Source organism: Pleurodeles waltl, chromosome 4_1 (genome assembly GCF_031143425.1).
Source record: "Pleurodeles waltl isolate 20211129_DDA chromosome 4_1, aPleWal1.hap1.20221129, whole genome shotgun sequence".
NCBI classification, from domain to species: domain Eukaryota; kingdom Metazoa; phylum Chordata; class Amphibia; order Caudata; family Salamandridae; genus Pleurodeles; species Pleurodeles waltl.
The window spans coordinates 586,467,123-586,489,476 of record NC_090442.1 but is presented as its reverse complement, the minus strand read 5'-3'; the positions used below and the strand labels follow the sequence as shown (position 1 = coordinate 586,489,476).

The window sequence follows — 22,354 nt, the reverse complement described above, 5'->3', positions numbered from 1 at the left end:
CTTGTTTGTGACTGATTTGTTTCTCTATAAAATCTAATAACCTCTGTTAAAAAATAAAGTCTGACACATTTCTGAGACCTTTGCACAGATACAGAACTTACACATAGTGATAAACGTTAAGGACCATGACTGCAGCATTCCATAGCTTTTGAAACTTTGCAAGAGCATTACCTTAAGGTCCAAGTCTAGTGTAATAAATAGTACATAAGAGCTGTGTTTGGGTGTCTTCTGCTTGGTCGTTGGTCCCAATTAGCAGTAAATAAAGAAGATTTTGATTCCTTAGTATATATGGAAAAGATAAACACAGGTCATATAAATGCCATATTCTTAGTCTATATGTGCAACTCTGTAACTGATAATCAACTTTCATTCCATATTATTGATTCCTGCCCCTTTCACATTATAAATTATGATAGGTCTCATCAGCCTAGTCCTCATCAACATACATAATATATCGCTGAAAAGTGCCTCAGTCCTGAACACATGGAAGCAAGCCATGGCAGTAAAGAGTCTTAAAAAATCTTTCTGGTGACTCTAGTCTCTTTACTTACCACTAGCCCTTTTCATTGATTTTTAAGCCTGCTAAAATGCCACAGACAGCAATTCACTCCACCTATCCAGCTATCTGAAAGAAAGCATCTTTCTAGATCCCTCTCAAATTTCTCTCCAATGCACAGCACCAAAACTGCGCTAGTGGTGATCACTTGCGACCTTCAAATCATTTTGGGCCAAAGAGGGTCTGTTACCTTGGTCCTTCTAGATCTACACATGGTGTTTGACATAACCTCCCACTCTGCCCTCCTCTCTCCCCTGGCTGAGTTTGGCATCTTCAAGTTAGCTCTTAGATGGTTTCATCCATTTCTGTCGGGCAGAACTTAGACAAACACTTTTACCTTCTTCCTGTCCAATCCTGACCCAATATAGTGCGGTGTATGCTAGGGATCTTCATTAAGCTAGATTCTATTTAACTTTCACATCTCCCCACCAGCCACTTTGGGGTGCTCCTTGGGTGTAAAATTGTTTTTTATGCAGATGACACCCAGATCATCATCTTTTTTTAAAAATTGTTTCCCAAACTCGCGACAACTTTCAGTGGTCTTTGCCAAGCCAAAGATCATGCTTTTTCTCAAAGTCAGTGGTGATAAGATAGATACTTATATTTGGTAAACATTCCTTGGTCTGGTCAACAATTTGGTGGCCTGAGGAGTTAGGACCCTCCCTCCACTCCTGTAGACTCTGTGAAAAACCAGGACATATTGTTTGCATGCAAACTATCCTTTTGTACCCAAATTTGTGGTGTGGTTGGAATGTGTTTCCAAACATTGTGAATGTTTTGCAAGATCTTTCCATTACTTACTTTCAATTCCTGCATAAATGTAGGTTGGTCCATCTTGTCTATGGAAATTCACTTTATCTGGTTGCACCACATTACCTCCTTCACCAACTTCGGGGTGTGCAGAACTTTGTGGGCCGTCTCATTCTAGATCTCCCACTGGAAGCACCGATCCCTGCTCATTTTGAAGATCAACATTAACTTCTGCAATTTATTATTTCCAGGCAAACTTTATTTAGGAGCACATTTTCTCCCTGTCACCACTCTTGTCTTCTGTACTTATTATTTGTCAGTAAACTTGCGGCCCCATGGATTAAATTATGCATAAAATCCTTCTCCTTCAGCCGCATGGTGTAATTCCCTTCCCAATCACATCAGGAGTATCCCCAGTTTCAGTTTCTTTAGAAATACAATTAAAATCAGTTTTTTCCAATTTGCTTAGTTCCCTCCGGTTATGAATCTTTGTGTAAAGCTCCTGTTGGTATATTGAGTTTAATTCAGTAATTCATTCATTCAGATCTTTGATGGACTGGCTAACAGAATATTGACAACTGATAACGAGGTGCCCAGGAGTAGTCAAATGTGGGACCATGGTGATATGCACGTGCTCAACTCTGTTACTAGGGTTACATTTGTAATTGCATAGAATTGAGGGATTCTAGTTTCACTGTCATGTAGTGAATGTTCATCTGGTTTATCAGCCAGCTAAGGGAACAGAAATTCTCCTTTACCACCATGTTGACTTTATTTTAAAAAGGATGTAATTTTGAGCATTCCAGATCAGCAAACAAGACTATCTAACACTCTGTAACAAGTGGGAGCAGTCCGATAGCTAGATGACTCTTTAAAATATCTACAGTATTGGGAAATACTTTTTCATGATTAATGCGCTTTTGAGATATTTGTATGCTCACTCTATTTTCTACAATGAAGATTTCCTTTCTAGACTGAAGGTGGCTGGAGACTTCGTGGAGGTCTGAGACCTGCTGTAGTTACTCACATTCAGACACTGGCAGAAGGGGGTAGCAAGACGGAATCCAGGGAAGCACACAATTTCATGTGAGAGTTTGTCTTTGCTGAGAGACTTAGAGGGACCAGACTGGATGTTGTGTGATGCAGGATCTTTTTTGTCATTCATACCAGCGCTTAGGTTTGTGTTTGGGCCTGCAAGAATCAGCAGTCTTGTGTTGGGCATCAGGCGTCCTGTGTCGATGTGCAGTTCTGTTCTAGCCGGTTCTGAAAGTGGTTGCAAAGTGATGTGGCTTGCAGCATCAAAGTATAAGCCTTTGAGATCTATTTGTGAGTGTTGTTTTGGTTTAGAGCATCAATTTACAACTCAGCACATTCTATTGGATAGGGTCTATATTATTGGAAATGTAGTTTGTTAAAAGTTGTTGGTCTCTATGGTTTTTGGTGAAAAAAGTGAAGCTTAGTCCTTATCCTTTTCTTTATCATTTGGGGATCATAAGAACTATTTTTTTTTTTTTTTTAAATAATACCTTCGCATTCACCCTCCCCAACATTCTTTTATTACTTTTTTGGAATGTCAGGTAGGAGGTGTACACTAAGGTACACCAGCCCACCTAGCCATGAGAGACTCTGGAATTTTTATCGGACCATGGTGACACATTTTAGAAAACGAACTTGCAGTATTAACGCTATGCTGAATTGCAGCTGTTCCCACCAGTGCTAGCAGAAAGATTTACCTCATCACAAATAGGAAATCGCAAACAGTTTGTCTTAGAAAATGTGCTGAGGAGCAGCCAGTTTATCCTAGGTAGCCTTTGGGATGTGGTGTACACACCTGTATACTCCACCGCAGTTCTGACCTACTTCAAGTTTGCAGATATGTAAGGTGCCATTTATCATTACACCTGAGCACTACAGAATAGCTAATGTGCAAACTCACTATTTCTGGTGAAAGCTCAGCCTTGAGAAATACATTTCTGCCTTGCCTGATGATTTCAAATTCCAAATTAAGTGCCCCTTGAAAATCTCCTTGTCGGGTGATGCTGCGGAGGGCAGATATTTTCTCCCAACCCAAGTAACATTGGTGCTACTGTAGCAGGATTTCTGGAAAGTCTAGGTTAACATTTTGACTACCACTGACAACATAAATTTGATCTAAACTAATAATCCTGTTACTTTCTTTCTCATTATTTCTTCCTGCACCTAAATACTGATTCTCCTGATTGATTTCCTGGTTACATACTGTGGCTGGTGAACAGTTTATTTGTAGAATTATAATTGCCATGTGAGAGAAGATTGCTGCCTGCAGGTGGATCCAGTTTGCACCATAGGAAAACTGAATAAAATAAGTACAAGTATATTTTTCTCAATAACATAATCTTAAATTATGCCAAATTTGTCGTCTCTAGCATTGCTTCACTGGGTTTGTTTTAAAAGTTAAAGATGATCGCTGAACCATAGGAAATATGTCCTCGTAAATGCACCCAGATGCAATTTTGATTAATGAAGGTCACAGACAGGAGGTTTGCATTGATTGAAAGGTAAGACCAACTTGGTTATTTAGTGGACATAGAATATACAATACACTATGCCTGGCATTCTTGTCTAAAGTTGTTACATCAATAAAATTCCTCTTAAATCAGTCTGAAACAATGCATCACCTCAGATTGGTAGTTTTCAATGTTGCAATGGTTTTTACCCACTATTGAGCTTTAAAAATAACTGTCAAAGATTTTCTTAGAAAGTTAACATTGGTGCTGCCCACTGCAACTGCTGGTGTTGCTTCTATCTTTCTTCCCCTTTCACTTACAAACACACGTATGGCGCTGGCCTCAACCAAACCAGTCCCGAGGAGGTGAGCCAGTGGCTCTCCTTGCTTATGGGCATGCTAAGACATGGGGAGCCCATTAGGATAATCACACCAGTGGCCTTGTAGCAGTGGTGTGCTTCTTATGAAACTGTGCGCTTGTCTCTCACGGTGAGCCATGTCGCTGCTGCAGCACCCTTTCCATCCGTCAAAATGAGTAGCTGTCTGATCATCACAGTCCGTACTGTTGTGAATACAAACATCTTAACTGTAAGTATCTAAAATACGTTTCGTGCTAAGGTGTGACAAACACCTGCTCAAATGCAGCACTGCCCTTACGGAGGTGTAGCTTTGAATGTTGTCAAGCAAAATGTGCATTAGCCCCGCAAAGATATCATCCTTTCATGACTGCATTTTTGCTAAATGAAATATGTAGATACTTTTCATCTGACTACGACATAATCTCATTCGTTCAGTACAAAAACATTTTTGAATGCACATATTGTTTAATTTAACATTTGGAATTGTTGCTGAGTTGAGTTATGAAGTAAACCGTACTCTAGGAGATTAAGGCCCATATTACGATTTGGCCATTATTGGATGCAGTAATTACAGGGAGTGCAGAATTATTAGGCAAATTAGTATTTTGACCACATCATCCTCTTTATGCATGTTGTCTTACTCCAAGCTGTATAGGCTCGAAAGCCTACTACCAATTAAGCATATTAGGTGATGTGCATCTCTGTAATGAGAAGGGGTGTGGTTTAATGACATCAACACCCTATATCAGGTGTGCATAATTATTAGGCAACTTCCTTTCCAAAATGGGTCAAAAGAAAGACTTGACAGGCTCAGAAAAGTCAAAAATAGTGAGATATCTTGCAGAGGGATGCAGCACTCTTAAAATTGCAAAACTTCTGAAGCGTGATCATCAAACAATCAAGCGTTTCATTCAAAATAGTCAACAGGGTCGCAAGAAGCGTGTGGAAAAACCAAGGCGCAAAATAACTGCCCATGAACTGAGAAAAGTCAAGCGTGCAGCTGCCACGATGCCACCAGTTTGGCCATATTTCAGAGCTGCAGCATCACTGGAGTGCCCAAAAGCACAAGGTGTGCAATACTCAGAGACATGGCCAAGGTAAGAAAGGCTGAAAGACGACCACCACTGAACAAGACACACAAGCTGAAACGTCAAGACTGGGCCAAGAAATATCTCAAGACTGATTTTTCTAAGGTTTTATGGACTGATGAAATGAGAGTGAGTCTTGACGGGCCAGATGGATGGGCCCGTGGCTGGATTGGTAAAGGGCAGAGAGCTCCAGTCCGACTCAGACGCCAGCAAGGTGGAGGTGGAGTACTGGTTTGGGCTGGTATCATCAAAGATGAGCTTGTGGGGCCTTTTCGGGTTGAGGATGGAGTCAAGCTCAACTCCCAGTCCTACTGCCAGTTCCTGGAAGACACCTTCAGGCAGTGGTACAGGAAGAAGTCTGCATCCTTCAAGAAAAACATGATTTTCATGCAGGACAATGCTCCATCACACGCGTCCAAGTACACCACAGCGTGGCTGGCAAGAAAGGGTATAAAAGAAGGAAATCTAATGACATGGCCTCCTTGTTCACCTGATCTGAACCCCATTGAGAACCTGTGGTCCATCATCAAATGTGAGATTTATAAGGAGGGAAAACAGTACACCTCTCTGAATAGTGTCTGGGAGGCTGTGGTTGCTGCTGCACGCAATGTTGATGGTGAACAGATCAAAACACTGACAGAATCCATGGATGGCAGGCTTTTGAGTGTCCTTGCAAAGAAAGGTGGCTATATTGGTCACTGATTTGTTTTTGTTTTGTTTTTGAATGTCAGAAATGTATATTTGTGAATGTTGAGATGTTATATTGGTTTCACTGGTAATAATAAATAATTGAAATGGGTATATATTTGTTTTTTAAGTTGCCTAATAATTATGCACACCTGATATAGGGTGTTGATGTCATTAGACCACACCCCTTCTCATTACAGAGATGCACATCACCTAATATGCTTAATTGGTAGTAGGCTTTCGAGCCTATACAGCTTGGAGTAAGACAACATGCATAAAGAGGATGATGTGGTCAAAATACTCATTTGCCTAATAATTCTGCACTCCCTGTATAGGGTCTGATAAAAACTGATATACATCGGGTGAGATAATTTACACCATTCACGAACTGTAGGGGGGGTCGCATGTGTTTTTTTTTTCGTACTTAGCCCTTCAAAATCCACTTGTTCTGGTAAGTACTTCTCACCCTCAATCAGTGTCTGCAGGTGGGAGCTGCTGCTATTTATCACAAAATGTATAATTCCGGTTAGAGGAGTTGCCACACATAACAGAATGTTCGATGGCATCTGTCGCTGTAGATACGCATGTTCTGCAATAGCTCGCCATCTGGTGTTGGGCCGGAGTGTTACAAGTTGTTTTTTTTTTCGAAGAAGTCTTTCGAGTCACGGGACCGAGTGACTCCTCCTTTTTGTCTCCATTGCGCATGGGCGTCGACTCCATCTTCGATTGTTTTTTTTCCGCCATCGGGTTCGGACGTGTTCCTGTCGCTCCGAGTTTCGGAACGGAAAATTAGCTAATTTCGGAAGATTTTCGTCGGTATTGTTGCGTTCGGGATCGGCGTACTTAGATTCCACACCGCATCGAAGATCGAAGAGCTCCGGTGCCCTTCGGGGTAGTTTTTCGATCCTCCGTCGGGGCCTGGTCGGCCCGACCGCGTGCTGAAGAACGCCGATGGAACGGACCCCGTTCCGTTTCTGCCCCAAATGCCACAATAAATACCCCTACACAGACCAACACTTGGTCTGCAACCTGTGCCTGTCACCTGAGCACAGCGAAGACACCTGCGAGGCCTGTCGTGCGTTCCGGTCCCGAAAAACACTCCGAGACCGTCGAGCCAGAAGACTTCAGATAGCGTCCGCACCGACAGCCCAACGAGAGTTCGAGGAACAGGAAGAGGAAGGTACCTTCTCGATCCAAGACTCAGACTCCGAAGGATTCGACGATACACAAACCGTGAGTAAGACGTCGAAATCCACTCAGAAGAACATTTACAAGGCCCAGGGGACGCCACTGCCACCAGGCCATGGCTCGACCCATAAATTCGGTGACCGACCGTCGGCACCGAAAAAGGCCCAAACAGTGCCGAGATCGTCCGACTCCGGTCGAGACACCGGCACGCAGCCTTCTCGGGACCGAGAAAGTGTTGGAGACAAGCCTCGACACCGAGATGCCGGTGTGGACACGGCTCGACGCCGAGACAGCGGCACCGAAACAGATCGACGCCGAGAGGTTTCGGCCCCGAAAAAGGAAAGAGTCACCTCGGAGCCGAAAAAACACGCAGACAGGGTTTCGATGTCGAAACAAACTGCAAGCGATCCCACTTCAGGCTCTTATACAGAAGAGCACTCGCTAACCTCCCAAATGCAGAAGCATAGGTTTGAGGAAGAGCTACAAGCAACTGATGTGGACCATACGCAAAAGCGTATCTTCATACAGCAGGGGACAGGAAAAATAAGCACCCTTCCCCCCATTACGAGAAAGAGAAGGTTGGAGTTCCAGACGGAACAGACACCACAACCAAAAGTGGTGAAAAGAGTTACCCCACCACCCTCTCCTCCGCCCGTGATTAACGTCTCACCAGCACAAACTCCATCACACTCCCCAGCTCACACCACCATGAGCCAGGGTGACCAAGATCAGGACGCATGGGACCTATACGAAGCCCCAGTGTCAGATAACAGTCCGGAGGCATACCCTACAAAGCCATCTCCACCAGAAGACAGCACCGCGTATTCTCAAGTGGTGGCTAGAGCAGCACAATTTCACAACGTAAGCCTCCACTCAGAACAGGTCGAGGATGATTTCTTATTCAACACACTCTCCTCCACCCACAGCTCCTACCAAAGCCTGCCTATGCTCCCTGGTATGCTCCGGCACGCAAAAGACATCTTTAAGGAGCCGGTCAAAAGTAGGGCAATCACACCAAGGGTGGAAAAAAAGTATAAAGTGCCTCCTACAGACCCGGCTTTCATCACTACACAGCTGCCACCAGACTCTGTCGTTGTAGGAGCAGCTAGGAAAAGGGCCAACTCTCACACATCTGGAGATGCACCACCCCCAGATAAAGAAAGCCGCAAGTTCGATGCAGCTGGTAAAAGGGTCGCAGCACAAGCTGCAAACCAGTGGCGCATCGCGAACTCCCAGGCACTACTTGCGCGCTATGACAGAGCCCACTGGGACGAGATGCAACATCTCATCGAACATCTGCCCAAGGACTTACAAAATAGGGCAAAACAAGTGGTTGAGGAGGGACAGACCATCTCCAACAACCAGATACGCTCCTCCATGGACGCTGCAGATACAGCTGCACGGACAATTAATACATCTGTAACTATCAGAAGGCATGCATGGCTCCGAACGTCTGGATTTAAACCAGAGATTCAACAAGCAGTTCTCAATATGCCTTTTAATGAAAAAGAACTGTTCGGTCCAGAAGTGGACACAGCGATTGAGAAACTCAAAAAAGATACGGACACTGCCAAAGCCATGGGCGCACTCTACTCCCCGCAGAGCAGAGGGAATTACAGCACATTCCGTAAAACGCCCTTTCGAGGGGGGTTTCGAGGTCAAAGCACACAAGCCAGCACCTCACAAGCCACACCGTCCAGTTACCAAGGACAGTATAGAGGAGGTTTTCGGGGACAATATAGAGGAGGGCAATTCCCTAGAAATAGAGGAAGATTTCAAAGCCCCAAAGCCCCTACTACTAAACAGTGACTCACAGGTCACTCACCCCCTCCACACAACACCAGTGGGGGGAAGAATAGGTCATTATTACAAAGCATGGGAGGAAATCACTACAGACACTTGGGTTCTAGCAATTATCCAACATGGTTATTGCATAGAATTTCTACAATTCCCTCCAAACATACCACCAAAAGCACAAAATTTAACAACACACCATTCCAATCTCCTGGAGATAGAAGTGCAGGCACTATTGCAAAAGAATGCAATCGAATTAGTGCCAAACACACAAATAAACACAGGAGTTTACTCACTGTACTTTCTGATACCAAAGAAGGACAAAACACTGAGACCAATCCTAGACCTCAGAGTAGTGAGCACTTTCATCAAATCAGACCACTTCCACATGGTCACACTACAAGAAGTATTGCCATTGCTAAAACTACACGACTACATGGCAACTTTAGACCTCAAGGATGCTTATTTCCATATACCAATACACCCATCGCACAGGAAATACCTAAGGTTTGTATTCAAAGGAATACATTACCAATTCAAGGTACTGCCTTTCGGATTAACAACCGCACCAAGAGTCTTTACCAAATGTCTAGCGGTAGTCGCTGCACACATAAGAAGGCAGCAAATACATGTGTTCCCATAGTTGGACGACTGGCTAATCAAAGCCCATTCGTTCATACAGTGCTCAAATCACACAAATCAGATCATACAAACCCTCTTCAAACTCGGGTTCACCGTCAACTTTACAAAATCCAACATTCTGCCGCGCAAGGTACAACAATACCTAGGAGCCATAATAGACACATCAAAGGGAGTAGCCACTCCAAGTTCACAAAGAATTCTAAATTTCAACACCATCATACAACGCATGTATCCAACACAAAAGATACAGGCAAAGATGGTATTACAACTCCTAGGCATGATGTCATCATGCATAGCCATTGTCCCAAACGCAAGACTGCACATGAGGCCCTTACAACAATGCCTAGCATCACAGTGGTCTCAAGCACAGGGTCACCTTCTAGAGCTGGTGTTAATAGACCGCCAAACTTACCTCTCGCTTCTGTGGTGGAACAACATAAATTTAAACAAGGGGCGGCCTTTCCAAGACCCAGTGCCACAATACGTAATAACAACAGATGCTTCCATGACAGGGTGGGGAGCACACCTCGATCAACACAGCATACAAGGACAATGGAACGTACATCAAACAAAACTGCATATCAATCACCTAGAACTTCTAGCAGTTTTTCAAGCACTAAAAGATTTCCAACCAATAATAGTTCACAAATACATTCTCGTCAAAACAGACAACATGACAACAATGTATTATCTAAACAAGCAGGGGGGGACGCACTCCACGCAGTTAAGCCTGCTAGCACAAAAAATTTGGCATTGGGCAATTCACAACCAAATTCGCCTAATTGCACAGTTTATACCAGGGATCCAAAATCAACTCGCAGACAATCTCTCTCGAGATCACCAACAGGTCCACGAATGGGAAATTCACCCCCAAATTCTGAACACTTATTTCAAACTCTGGGGAACACCTCAGATAGACTTGTTTGCAACAAGGGAGAACGCAAAATGCCAAAACTTCGCATCCAGATACCCACACAAACAATCCCAAGGCAATGCCCTATGGATGAACTGGTCAGGGATATTTGCTTACGCTTTTCCTCCTCTCCCTCTCCTTCCTTACCTGGTAAACAAACTCAGTCAAAGCAAACTCAAACTCATATTGATAGCACCAACTTGGGCAAGGCAACCCTGGTACACAACGCTGCTAGACCTATCAGTGGTACCCTGCATCAAATTGCCCAACAGGCCAGATCTGTTGACACAGCACAACCAAAAGATCAGACACCCAGATCCAGCATCGCTGAATCTAGCAATCTGGCTCCTGAAATCCTAGAATTCGGGCACTTACAACTTACCCAAGAATGTATGGAAGTCATAAAACAAGCCAGAAGGCCATCCACCAGGCACTGCTATGCAAGTAAATGGAAGAGGTTTGTTTGCTACTGCCATATTAATCAAATACAACCATTACACACAACTCCAGAACATGTAGTGGGTTACTTGCTTCACTTACAAAAATCTAACCTAGCTTTCTCTTCCATTAAGATTCACCTTGCAGCAATATCTGCATACCTGCAGACTACCTATTCAACTTCCCTATATAAGATACCAGTCATTAAAGCATTCATGGAGGGCCTTAGGAGAATTATACCACCAAGAACACTACCTGTTCCTTCATGGAACCTAAATGTTGTCCTAACTAGACTTATGGGTCCACCTTTTGAACCCATGCACTCCTGCGACATACAGTTCCTAACCTGGAAGGTGGCATTTCTCATCGCCATTACTTCCCTAAGAAGAGTAAGCGAGATTCAGGCGTTTACAATACAGGAACCTTTTATACAACTACACAAAAATAAGGTCGTCCTAAGGACCAATCCTAAATTTTTGCCAAAGGTTATTTCACCGTTCCATCTAAATCAAACAGTGGAACTTCCAGTGTTCTTTCCACAGCCAGATACCGTAGCTGAAAGGGCACTACATACATTAGATGTCAAAAGAGCATTGATGTATTACATTGACAGAACAAAAAACATCAGAAAGACTAAACAACTCTTTATTGCATTTCAAAAACCTCACGCAGGAAACCCAATTTCAAAACAAGGTATAGCCAGATGGATAGTTAAATGCATCCAAATCTGCTACCTTAAAGCTAAACGACAGCTGCCCATTACACCAAGGGCACACTCAACCAGAAAGAAAGGTGCTACCATGGCCTTTCTAGGAAACATCCCAATGCAAGAAATATGTAAGGCAGCCACATGGTCTACGCCTCACACATTCACCAAGCACTACTGTGTAGACGTGTTATCCGCACAACAAGCCACAGTAGGTCAAGCCGTATTAAGGACATTATTTCAGACTACTTCCACTCCTACAGGCTGATCCACCGCTTTTGGGGAAATAACTGCTTACTAGTCTATGCAGAACATGCGTATCTACAGCGACAGATGCCATCGAACTGAAAATTTCACTTACCCAGTGTACATCTGTTCGTGGCATCAGTCGCAGTAGATTCGCATGTGCCCACCCGCCTCCCCGGGAGCCTGTAGCAGTTTGGAAGTTACCTTCAATTATTTATATATGTATCATCTCAACCTTAAATAGGTGCATACTTAGTCACTCCATTGCATGGGCACTATTACTACAATTCAACTCCTACCTCACCCTCTGCGGGGAAAAACAATCGAAGATGGAGTCGACGCCCATGCGCAATGGAGACAAAAAGGAGGAGTCACTCGGTCCCGTGACTCGAAAGACTTCTTCGAAAAAAAAAACAACTTGTAACACTCCGGCCCAACACCAGATGGCGAGCTATTGCAGAACATGCGAATCTACTGCGACTGATGCCACGAACAGATGTACACTGGGTAAGTGACATTTTCATTATCATCCCACTCCTAATTGGGGTCTTAGTGGTAAGGCATTTAGGGCCTGATTTAGTTCTTGGTGGTGTCACCGCCAAACCGCTGCAGCGGCAGACCCAGGAAGACTGTCAAGTTGACTGTGTCCTGTCCGCCGTATTAAGATGTTACAGTCCTGCAGGCAGTGTAGTTGCTGCGGTTTGCTTACAGTCACTGGACCCAATGGACATTGGGCAGTGGCTACGGAATACAGATAAGTTACACACACTACACCTTTGCCATATGTGTCCCTCTGCATCACGCATGACACAACACACCACATACACACTATTATCTATTGCCATTTCACCACAACACATACATGCCACAGACTGATGTACATCAGTGACACAACATACACACACTATTGACACTGCACCCACACACAACACAGCCAACACATCAACACTCACCTGAATGTTGCACACAGCAACCCAACACAACAACAATGCCATATGCAAATGGCACACATACTGACACATCCACATCACCCATTCCCGCTCCCTCCACCTCACCCAGCCAATCGCATCACACCCCCACACAAACCCCTCCACCACCCCCACACATACACACACACACACACACTGACTCAAACACACAACTCGAAGGACAACATGACAGGTACATGCCCCCTTGCAATGTGCACACATGAACACAGTTGACAGGTGTGATTGAACCATCACTATGGTGCCAGCATTAATTTGGCAATGAATACTGACACCAAAATGACTGGTGTTTGTGTGCAATATATGTTGTGTACCAGTAAGTCCCCATCGGTGTCTGAGACAATTGTGTCCCCAGCATATGCATGCCACAGTAGTTTAAAAAAATTACTGTGGTATGTATATGTTTGCAGTGGCCCGAGCCAGTGCAGGTTTCTCTACCTTCGTGTCCAGTGACATGGGGGGATGTCATGCTTTCTCCGAGGTCCAATCGCAGCAGCGACGGAGGGTGTTGTCCAGCCGGAAACTGAAGTAGAATAGGCGAAAAGGGGCATTTTCACCCCTTAAAGCCCCCTTCCCCCCCAAAAAAAAACTATTCACCAAGGCAGAAGTGGAGGTCAGACTGACATGTTTTGTTGGGCGATAAGGCTCATCCAAATCTGCACGACGGTGAGTGTGGCAGTAGTCCTGCTGCCAGCCACTGTTTACGATAGCGCAGTTGCGGTGGATGAGAATCCTTGGCGGAGTCGGGTGGGACTCAGGCGGGTTTTAGTCTATGGGACCGCTAAGATCTAACTTTGGCAGGCGGGCCACCAAGCCGGTGGAAGGGGTTTAGATGAGTATATATAATGTTAATCATTGCAGTTGTGCTGAAAGAAAGTCCTCTTCTCCCACACAGAAGCTGGAAGCTGATATTCAAAATACTAAAGCAAGCAGAGAGCAAGTACTGCAGGAGCTACAGGGGAAGCAGATGCAATGCTCCAATCTGGAACAAAAAGCAACAGAGCTAAGCAAACAACTGGAGATAGAAAAAGAAATGTAAGACACCTATCTCATGAATGAAAAGAAATTAACATTCAGAAGTCTTTGTTTCCTTTTCGCATAGCCCATGAGGAGATTGGAAGTGAAACAGAATTTTAAGAATGTCTTGCCCTAAAGCATAATGTTTGTCTTTAACTGTGTCTTCGGTGGTTTCAAGAGTGTGCTGATTATTTTTCTTGATGCATAGTGATTGAATACATGCTGTATGTACATTTTCACCAGTGTATAGTCTCTGACAGTTATCTCCCCCCTGTCCAAACAAGGCTCTTGCTATCATTTTATTTATCTAACAGTCTTTAGACTGTTTACTGTTTTCATTCAGTAGGGTTTAAACCTCCCTGTGGTGAAGAAAAGAGGCACAAGCAAAGAGAAAGAAGGCCCTGTTATGTAATCGCCTTACATTTATTATTTTACCCCCTTCCTCTGAATATCACATCACAGGCATGTCTCACACAATTAGTAGCTCAAGCCAGTAGATGATCTGTCTATTGTGCTGTCTAGTTATTTCAACTTCTAAGGTGTTGTCTTTCCTCTCCAGTCGTCCGAGCCATTGCCTGCATATTTTTCATAGCCTGTTGTCCCTCACTACAGGGACAGACTTTCCAGCCAGCACTTCTTTGACTACTTGTGGCTCAGGAACTCTTTTGAATTTGCTGCCACAATACCATTCTCCTCCTGATTAATCCTCTTACATTGTATTTTGCACTGTAGAGAAACAGTGTTTTGTGTCAAATAAGTTGAAGGGGTGAGGAGGAGGGGCTGGGGGGGGGGGGGAGAGTAACAGCAGAGTTACCCAATCCGAGGTATTTAAGTGCTGGTTGTGTCTTATACTGTTCTGTAGAGCCACTGTTTTGTTTGAGGTGACACAATTCTCAATATGCTCAAGCTACATCCAAATTCTCAGAAACATCCTCTGCAGTGACACACACACAAAGCAACTAAGCTACACTTTCTGCTAGTGAGCACAGGGGGCTCTTTATTCAGTTACCACAAGAAAGTATGGGGTTCACCAATGAGGTAGAGCTCTGTACACGGGGGACTGTCCGTGGGCTCATGGACCTCGTTGGGTTCAGAGAATGCGTGGTGTGGGTGCTGTAACAGGGGTACACTATATAGTGTCATACTTCATCATTTATCTATAAATATATCATAATTGTTTTTTCCCCCCTCCTTTTGAGGGGAGGCTTATCTATCTGCACTAGGCACGATGGTTAGGGATCCTAGGCCCTGAAGAATGCCCGAGACCTCTCACGGCTCCCAGTAGAGGGCAGAAAGATGTCAGCCAACTTTTAGTGAGGTGACCCAGTGAGTCCTTGTTCTCACCGTGGTGTCCCACCCCGTTTTTAGTCGCACCAGCAGTTGCCACTATTAAAGTGTAGACTACACACAGGCAACTGCCTAAGTGCTTTTATATCCCCCTAGCTTAGCTGGATCCCATTATCTCCAGATAAAAAAAAATTATTTACGCACTCCCTCCCGTTCCTTTAACGATGAGGTTGAGTCCGCCCAGGTGGTACTATCCTACCTGGGTGGGGCTAGGTGGTCAAATGATGAAGCATGACACTATATAGTGTGTGAGACCACCTAGTCCGTAAAAGGAAATCCCCCCCCCCCTCGTACCCCTGTTACAGCACCCACACCACGCATTCTCTGAACCCAACGTTGTCCATGAGCCCACGGACAGTCCCCCGTGTACAGAGCTCTACATCATTGGTGAACCCCATTCTTTTCTTGTGGTAACTAGTCTTTCAGAGAAGGAGCTAGTATGGGACGTTTCCCACTAAATATATATTTCAAATCTCCCTCACAACTCTCTGGTAGTGTGATTATAGGCTCTTTATTCAGTCCCATTGCCCAAATTGTTGTCTCAGTGAGATGAAGAGGACTTTTGTGTAGCAACATAAATAAAATCCATACTAAAGGGCTACCGTTTTTTCACCCATCTCAAATGGTCAAATGAGTGTTCCAACATGCACATGTTTCTCAGTGATATGTGATTTCAGTCCATTTTAGTATTTGCAGTGCTGTCCATTATAGTGCATGGTCATCATTGGGACCTGTGCAATTTAATTTAATTTAAGTAGTGGCTTCTTCCAGGAAGAGTGTATCGACCCGCTGTGAAATTTGAATAGACTCTACCACAGCCCTTTATCTGTCCATGGTGACACACTGCAAGGGCCAGGTAATGTTTGAGCTACACTGTTGTGCTTCAGGCTGTACTTTACCCCCTCCTACATGCACCTGCAACAAAACGTCTGTCACCATCCCATGAGAGAAGCAACAGGCCTTTGCCTACTTGTGAAAGGCAACTGCCTCCTTACATCTCCTTATCAGGTTGAAGTAGGGGTGGGGGTGCTAAACGTTTGTATCATTAATGTCCAATCCAAAACTCCAGTATCTGAGACATGTAATATTGATTGGGTTCTCTTACAGCTGTTTGCCAAATTAATGCTCCAGATTTGCGCATGTAGCCCCAGAAGCACAGCCATTGGTGGAACACTACAAGCACTCATCCAACTATCTTCATCTCCTCCCCCTCGCTTCAGCTTTTTATTGAATCTATTGAAATAGAAGATAGTAGCTCTTGACCAAGACTGACATGGCCATAACATTAACATTTCTGACTTTTATTCCAAAATCATGTAGAGCCTGGTTCTGCTGATGTAACACATCTTATTTGTTATGCAACAAAAAACATTTTTATATAAATTGTCATTTTAGGTAGGAAGATATCCTTAATGTAAAATTAAATCTGTTAAAGATTTTAACTACCAAGTGAAGTCCCCTGCTTGCAGTTCAGCATGCACAAATACTTATTTCTGGCCATCGCTGGTACAGTAGCTTTGTTCTAAACCTCATTGAAACATTTTTCAACCAGTTACCCAATGTAGTAAAGCATTGTACCTGCTTTTATTTTGTCAAGCCTCATATGATCATGTCAATTTTAGCGGTAGTGATAGGCTTGGAGTAGTACTTGCGTGGTTATGCATAAGTGGATGCAGAGCAGAATAAAACATGCAAAGGTCCATTGAGGTCAAAACTGTACTGTGGCTACTGTCTCGTGAAAAGATAGTTCTGGCAGTAAGAAGGTCAATACTATGTAGGAGAGAGATAGGGTTGAGTGTAGTATTTATGGTTTGATTTGTCCTACTGTGAAAGAGAAGCACTAAGCATAAGAGTGCCTTTTTATTGTGGACTTTTGTTACAAGAGTGTTTTTGTTATATATGGTAGACTGAAAAATAATTACCTGTAGAGCTCTCTAATGAGAAGAAACACTGTCTGACCGAGATATCCTAACCTCGCTGGAAGAATGAGTTTGTGGCACTTCTCCTCTGCAGAAGAAACGTTTTGAAAACAGTTATTTTCCACTCATATTCATAATTTAATGGAAGACTCAAACAAGTTGATTTAAAAGCCACAAGGGTAGCCAGAGCAACTTTCAATCTACTGCATTTTGACAAAGGCAATGCATTGTAGCCTGCAGAGTTGCCATCTTCGTAGCCACCTCTTCTCTCCACCTCTGTTCCTTTTTTTATTCAGAGCTTTAGAAACTTCTTCAATCTGTTTTTCTTTTGAATGCCATATTTATCCCTATTCCCTCGCCAACTTTCACATCAAAAAAGCATCTGGCTTCAGACCTTGTATGACCATGCCATGACAGATTCACACAGCAGAGGCATGGGGCATATTAACCCAGGTCACTGTACGTTGGCCAGTTGGACTTTTTTTTTCAGGAAGAGGATGGTGAAAGTATCCACTGATCCTCCTGTCCTCTTTCTGTAGATACCATTCCGTGTCCCTGCTGCACAAATCCTATACTTCTACTTCCTAGTCATCTAAAGGGAATATTACTTTACCCGGAATTAAGATTCAGTAGTTTTGACAGATATAAGGGCCTTCTTTTAAGGCATACTATTCTGGTCGTTCAACAGAAGTGAATACCGTGAAACTGTAGTTTTAATGTGAGATCCAGCTGTAAGAAGAGCAGGAGCTCAAATGTCGACACGCTATGCGGTTGAGGGGCAACGAAGACAGACAACTGTAGTAAAGCTTAAGATATCAAATATTATGTGTACTATAAAAAAAAACAAAAAAACCACGTTCGGGATATCCAAAATTGGAATTGCTTCAAACAGGTAGACAAATGTACTATTGTAACATAATTAATCAAATAAAAGTGGATTTTGTCTCATAATAGTAAAGCAACAATCAGTAGTCCATGCTGAAATAACAGACGTAATGGATTGTGCGCTCTGTTACTTGTTGAATAGTCAGTCATTCGCAAAAAAAAAAAAAAGAAAAAACGTTTAATGTAGAATCATTTAGGTGCTTTTGCCATACTCAGATGATACTTGTCAGCCATGTATGAAATACCATTTTGTTTCTCCTGGGCACTAACACTTTCCTTTGTTTGATTATTTCACACTGCACATTACATTTTAGGAAGTGTGATACACTCCAGTCGTGTAGATGGGTGCCGTAGCATTTATTTCCTGGAACTGTACCATGTGCAAACATATACTCTGCAAATAACGCTCCAAAATATTTTTTTTCTGATAGGATTAGCTCATTCAAAATATTCAATAGCTGCAAAAAATCTGTATTTCCACTTTTCTGCAGGGTGCCTGCAGTACTTGGACTGATGCAAGTACAAAATCTGACATCACAGGTTTCCCGTTTAAAAAAAGAAAAGAAATCTAGACAAGCGGACTTCATTTGCTTTTAACCATTCCAATTATCCATCTCCACAGGAAATGACAGCATTGCATCTCCCAGCATCCATATGTGCAGGAAATATTTTTCTTTCCACCTTCTCCCTACTTCAGACAACTCCTCAGTATGTCCCACTCCCAGAAAAGGCTGCACAGACCAGGACATTGCTTGTTTGAACTTTTTAGGGACAAGAATGACCTTAGGCCAGAACCCCTGTCCCACTGAAACATACAAGGTTAGATATGTTCATGTGCATCACCCCATATTGCCAATTCACGCATTCACACCGAAACCTAGATAGCACAGAAACTCATATATCATCCTTACAACTTATTGACTCAATCTTCTACACATACCACTAACTATCATACACACTAAAACTACAGAACCCGAATTCACACCTATGGTTCACACCCACATCCTCTCATGGGAATGGGATCCTCAGGAACAGCCCCCTCCAGAAGCCCACCTTTGAACAGTACCAAATCCAATTGTAATTTCACAGATTATTGGTATGTCCAGACAAGGAAAGTTTTTGTTTTTTTGTGAAGGGTACACCTGGGAAGAAGATCTGGAATGAGAGCATACAACACGTTTTTATCAAATAAGGAAAATAATGAGGGTTCAGCAACAGATGTAACAATATTTCTTGTGTGTTCTCTCTTAATAGTCTTCTTGTTTAATTTCTGCTTAGAGTAATGCCTAGATAGTTCAAAGTCTTACCTCTTGCCACTTAGAGATGTTCAATATTTCACACTCCTGTAATTCTACTTCACATACTTCATGCTATCCTATTCACACTAGAGATTCTTATGAAGTTCTGTTATCAATAATACTAGTCTTGTACTTGATTTTTTTAGCCAAATTGCAAACCTAAATTAGTCGCTGCCGCTTTCCTGTACACAAATGCACTATTGCTCAGTTTGGTTAGTGCCACCTCTTACTGAATTGTGCACTGTTTATCAAATGATCACTTTGTCCAAGGTTCACACAGTTGTTTAGACAAATACTTTCCAGTTCTCTCCATCTTCTCTTAATATAAAACAAAGCGGGCCTTTCAAGGCCTTACATGTTCTCTCCTGTCACCTCACACAAATGTTCCTCTTGAAGTGTTCGCTGAACAGCAGCAGCACTGTATTGTAATTGTTGCTCTGCAGCGGATTACAACCGCTCTCTTCCAAGCCTTCTAACTTAGTCCCATTGGCATGGCCCTGTTTGTGACAAAATGGGCATCAAGGTTTCTGTTGCATTTTTGTCGTCGTCTTGTGAGATCTCGCTCAAAATGTGCCCTAACACAGCAACCACCCCTTATATCACAGAACAGACCTGTTGGGCAGGGCACTTTTATGTTCTGAAAGGCAGCAAGATGGACACCAGTGTTTAGATTTACATATAACCACATGAAGTGCACACCTGAGTTCCAGGTAAAAGTAACATGGACCCAAGTACTCTGTGCAATGTGTGAGTCCCTGCTATAACATCGCACATCCTAGGCGAGCAACCTGGGTTGACTGTCTACATCTCCTTAAGGAAATAAACACCGAAACCAGTGTTCAGTTCCTGCGCGATTATTTCCTTAAGCAGATGTAGACAGTCAACCCAAGCTGCTCACAGTCAGCTCCCAGCTGTGTCCCTCACCAACATTCCTAGAATCCTCATAACATAGATGTTCCATAAGGGAACACAAGAAATTATCTTAAGGGACACTAGTACCTCAATAACCTTTATTCACACAATTATCATAATGAAATATTACAACATCCGTCTCCCCATAGGCTACAGCACCCATTGTGTGGACCGCACACATAGAAAAGGGAGGAAGCCTTGCTGTCATCTGTAAGTCCTCCGGGTCCTGCGTCCAAGGCAGATAAGTGAAACTCAACTTCATGGAGCTCCTGACATGTCACTTCCCACTCTCTACAATTCAGACCACCACTTTCCATCCCTTCCACAGTCCTCCTGGGCTGGACAAGCACTTAAGTGTTGAACTATCAGATCTCCTCGCTACACCTTCCACCTGATATGCCCACGCAGCTCTCTTGGGCACTTCAACCTCCCAGACAACACAAGCTCAAAAAGGACACATTCTTCTCAGACTTATCTACACACTCAATTTGGATAGCATGTCACCCAACCAGTGTTCTCTTGAGACCACATCTTTGACCTAGTCTTCTCAACATCACCTAAAATCTATTGCAAGCCAACCATAACTCTGCACTGACCCAGACAGCATGCTATCTCGGTCTCTGTCCCAAGAAGCCTACCAACAAACCAGAGTTAACACAAAAGAGAAGACCAAGTGTTCAGATCCTTCAAAGACATCACCATTGACAACCTAATGCTTGAACTCCTCTTGCTCTGCCAGCTCCATGCCCGGTGCCAACACCGTCCTAAATGACTTCAACACTTTTTTTGAAAACTATATCAATGTCTGCGCTCCAACTAAAACATACAAATGCAATCCAAAACGTTCAGCACAATAATGCTCTACAAAAATACCTTCTTTACCCACAGGCAGGTAAGAAAAAGGAAGCAAAACAAAATACCTTATGACCTCACAGTATTGAAGTTCCTCCACATAAAATGCGGACAGCTCATCTGATTAACCAATGTACTATGCCAATTCCATTAATGAAGTCACCAACAGAAACAGAATACTCTTCAAAACAATCAAGCTCTACATTGACCCTACTACTTGACCCTTTTATTTCTCATTCCACTGACCAGTGCAATGCTATAATCTTCTTTTTCTGTAAAATAAAATACAGCAGATCTAACCACACATCAAGACCACTAAGCCTGCTTCTCCTCTTACACCCGCTCCTTTCTGGAAAACTGCTCAATGGCCATCCTTCAAAGCCATATCTCTCGCAGACCTCGTCAACCTACTCAACTCCATTAAAGCCACTTCTTATAAAGATGACTTACACTTCTCCTTATTAAAACTCTCTCTGGTGAAGCATTCTCGTCCTCACTCTCCATTGTCAAATCTTCCTTTGTTCAAGGCATCTTGACAAGCTCTCAAGACCGGCCAGATTCTCCCATTCCTAAAGAAACCTACTAAAAACCCTAATTACCTCACTAGATATCTGCACATTACTCATCAATCCTCTCATTGGCAGGATCATCGAAAAAGAAAACTCTGCTCAACTAGAAGATCACATCAATGTAAACTATTTTCTGCCTGACTGCCAGTCTAGGTTCATGCTGTGCAGCAGCATGTAGATCGCTACCTTACACATAGCTGACTATGCCTTCTTGAACACAGATGAAGATTACACCACCTCTAAAAATTTATGGAACTGTCAACTGTTTTAAGCACAGCAGATCATCTCACCCTATGCACACCTTACAGCCTTGAATAGGACTCATCAGCTATATCCTCCCCTGGTCTTCCTTCTCCCTTTCAAACCAATGATATTCATTCACATATGCACTGCCAGGTCTAAAACGACCCCTATCACCTACCAAGTTCTTCAAGTTTCCATACTCATCTCTGCATCTTGAACCTCTTCCTCGGGTTATACTCACAGATAACAGCATACGATTTCAGCAATATGCAAAAAATATGCAACTCTATAAAGTCTCCTCCACTCCAGCCATCCAATGCCTCAAAAACTCCCTGTGCCTCATCCAGACCTGGAAGTTCAGTCACTACCTGAAGCTCATCTTTACCAAGACAGAATTCCTATTATTTCCCTAGACCAAGAACCTTGATGGCTTTGAAGCCCAACTTTCACTGCAAGTTTAGTAATTTGGTTTCA

At 43.2% G+C, this 22,354-nt stretch overlaps 1 protein-coding gene across 1 annotated transcript in view; it reads left to right on the top strand.

Moving 5' to 3' along the window:
- EEA1 (early endosome antigen 1) overlaps positions 1-22,354 on the top strand; it is a 497,109-nt gene that overhangs the window by 211,696 nt on the left and 263,059 nt on the right. The window contains exon 18 of the mRNA XM_069228969.1: positions 13,734-13,873. Within this exon, the coding sequence (XP_069085070.1) occupies positions 13,734-13,873 (140 nt within the window). The remainder of the gene's footprint in view (positions 1-13,733; positions 13,874-22,354) is intronic.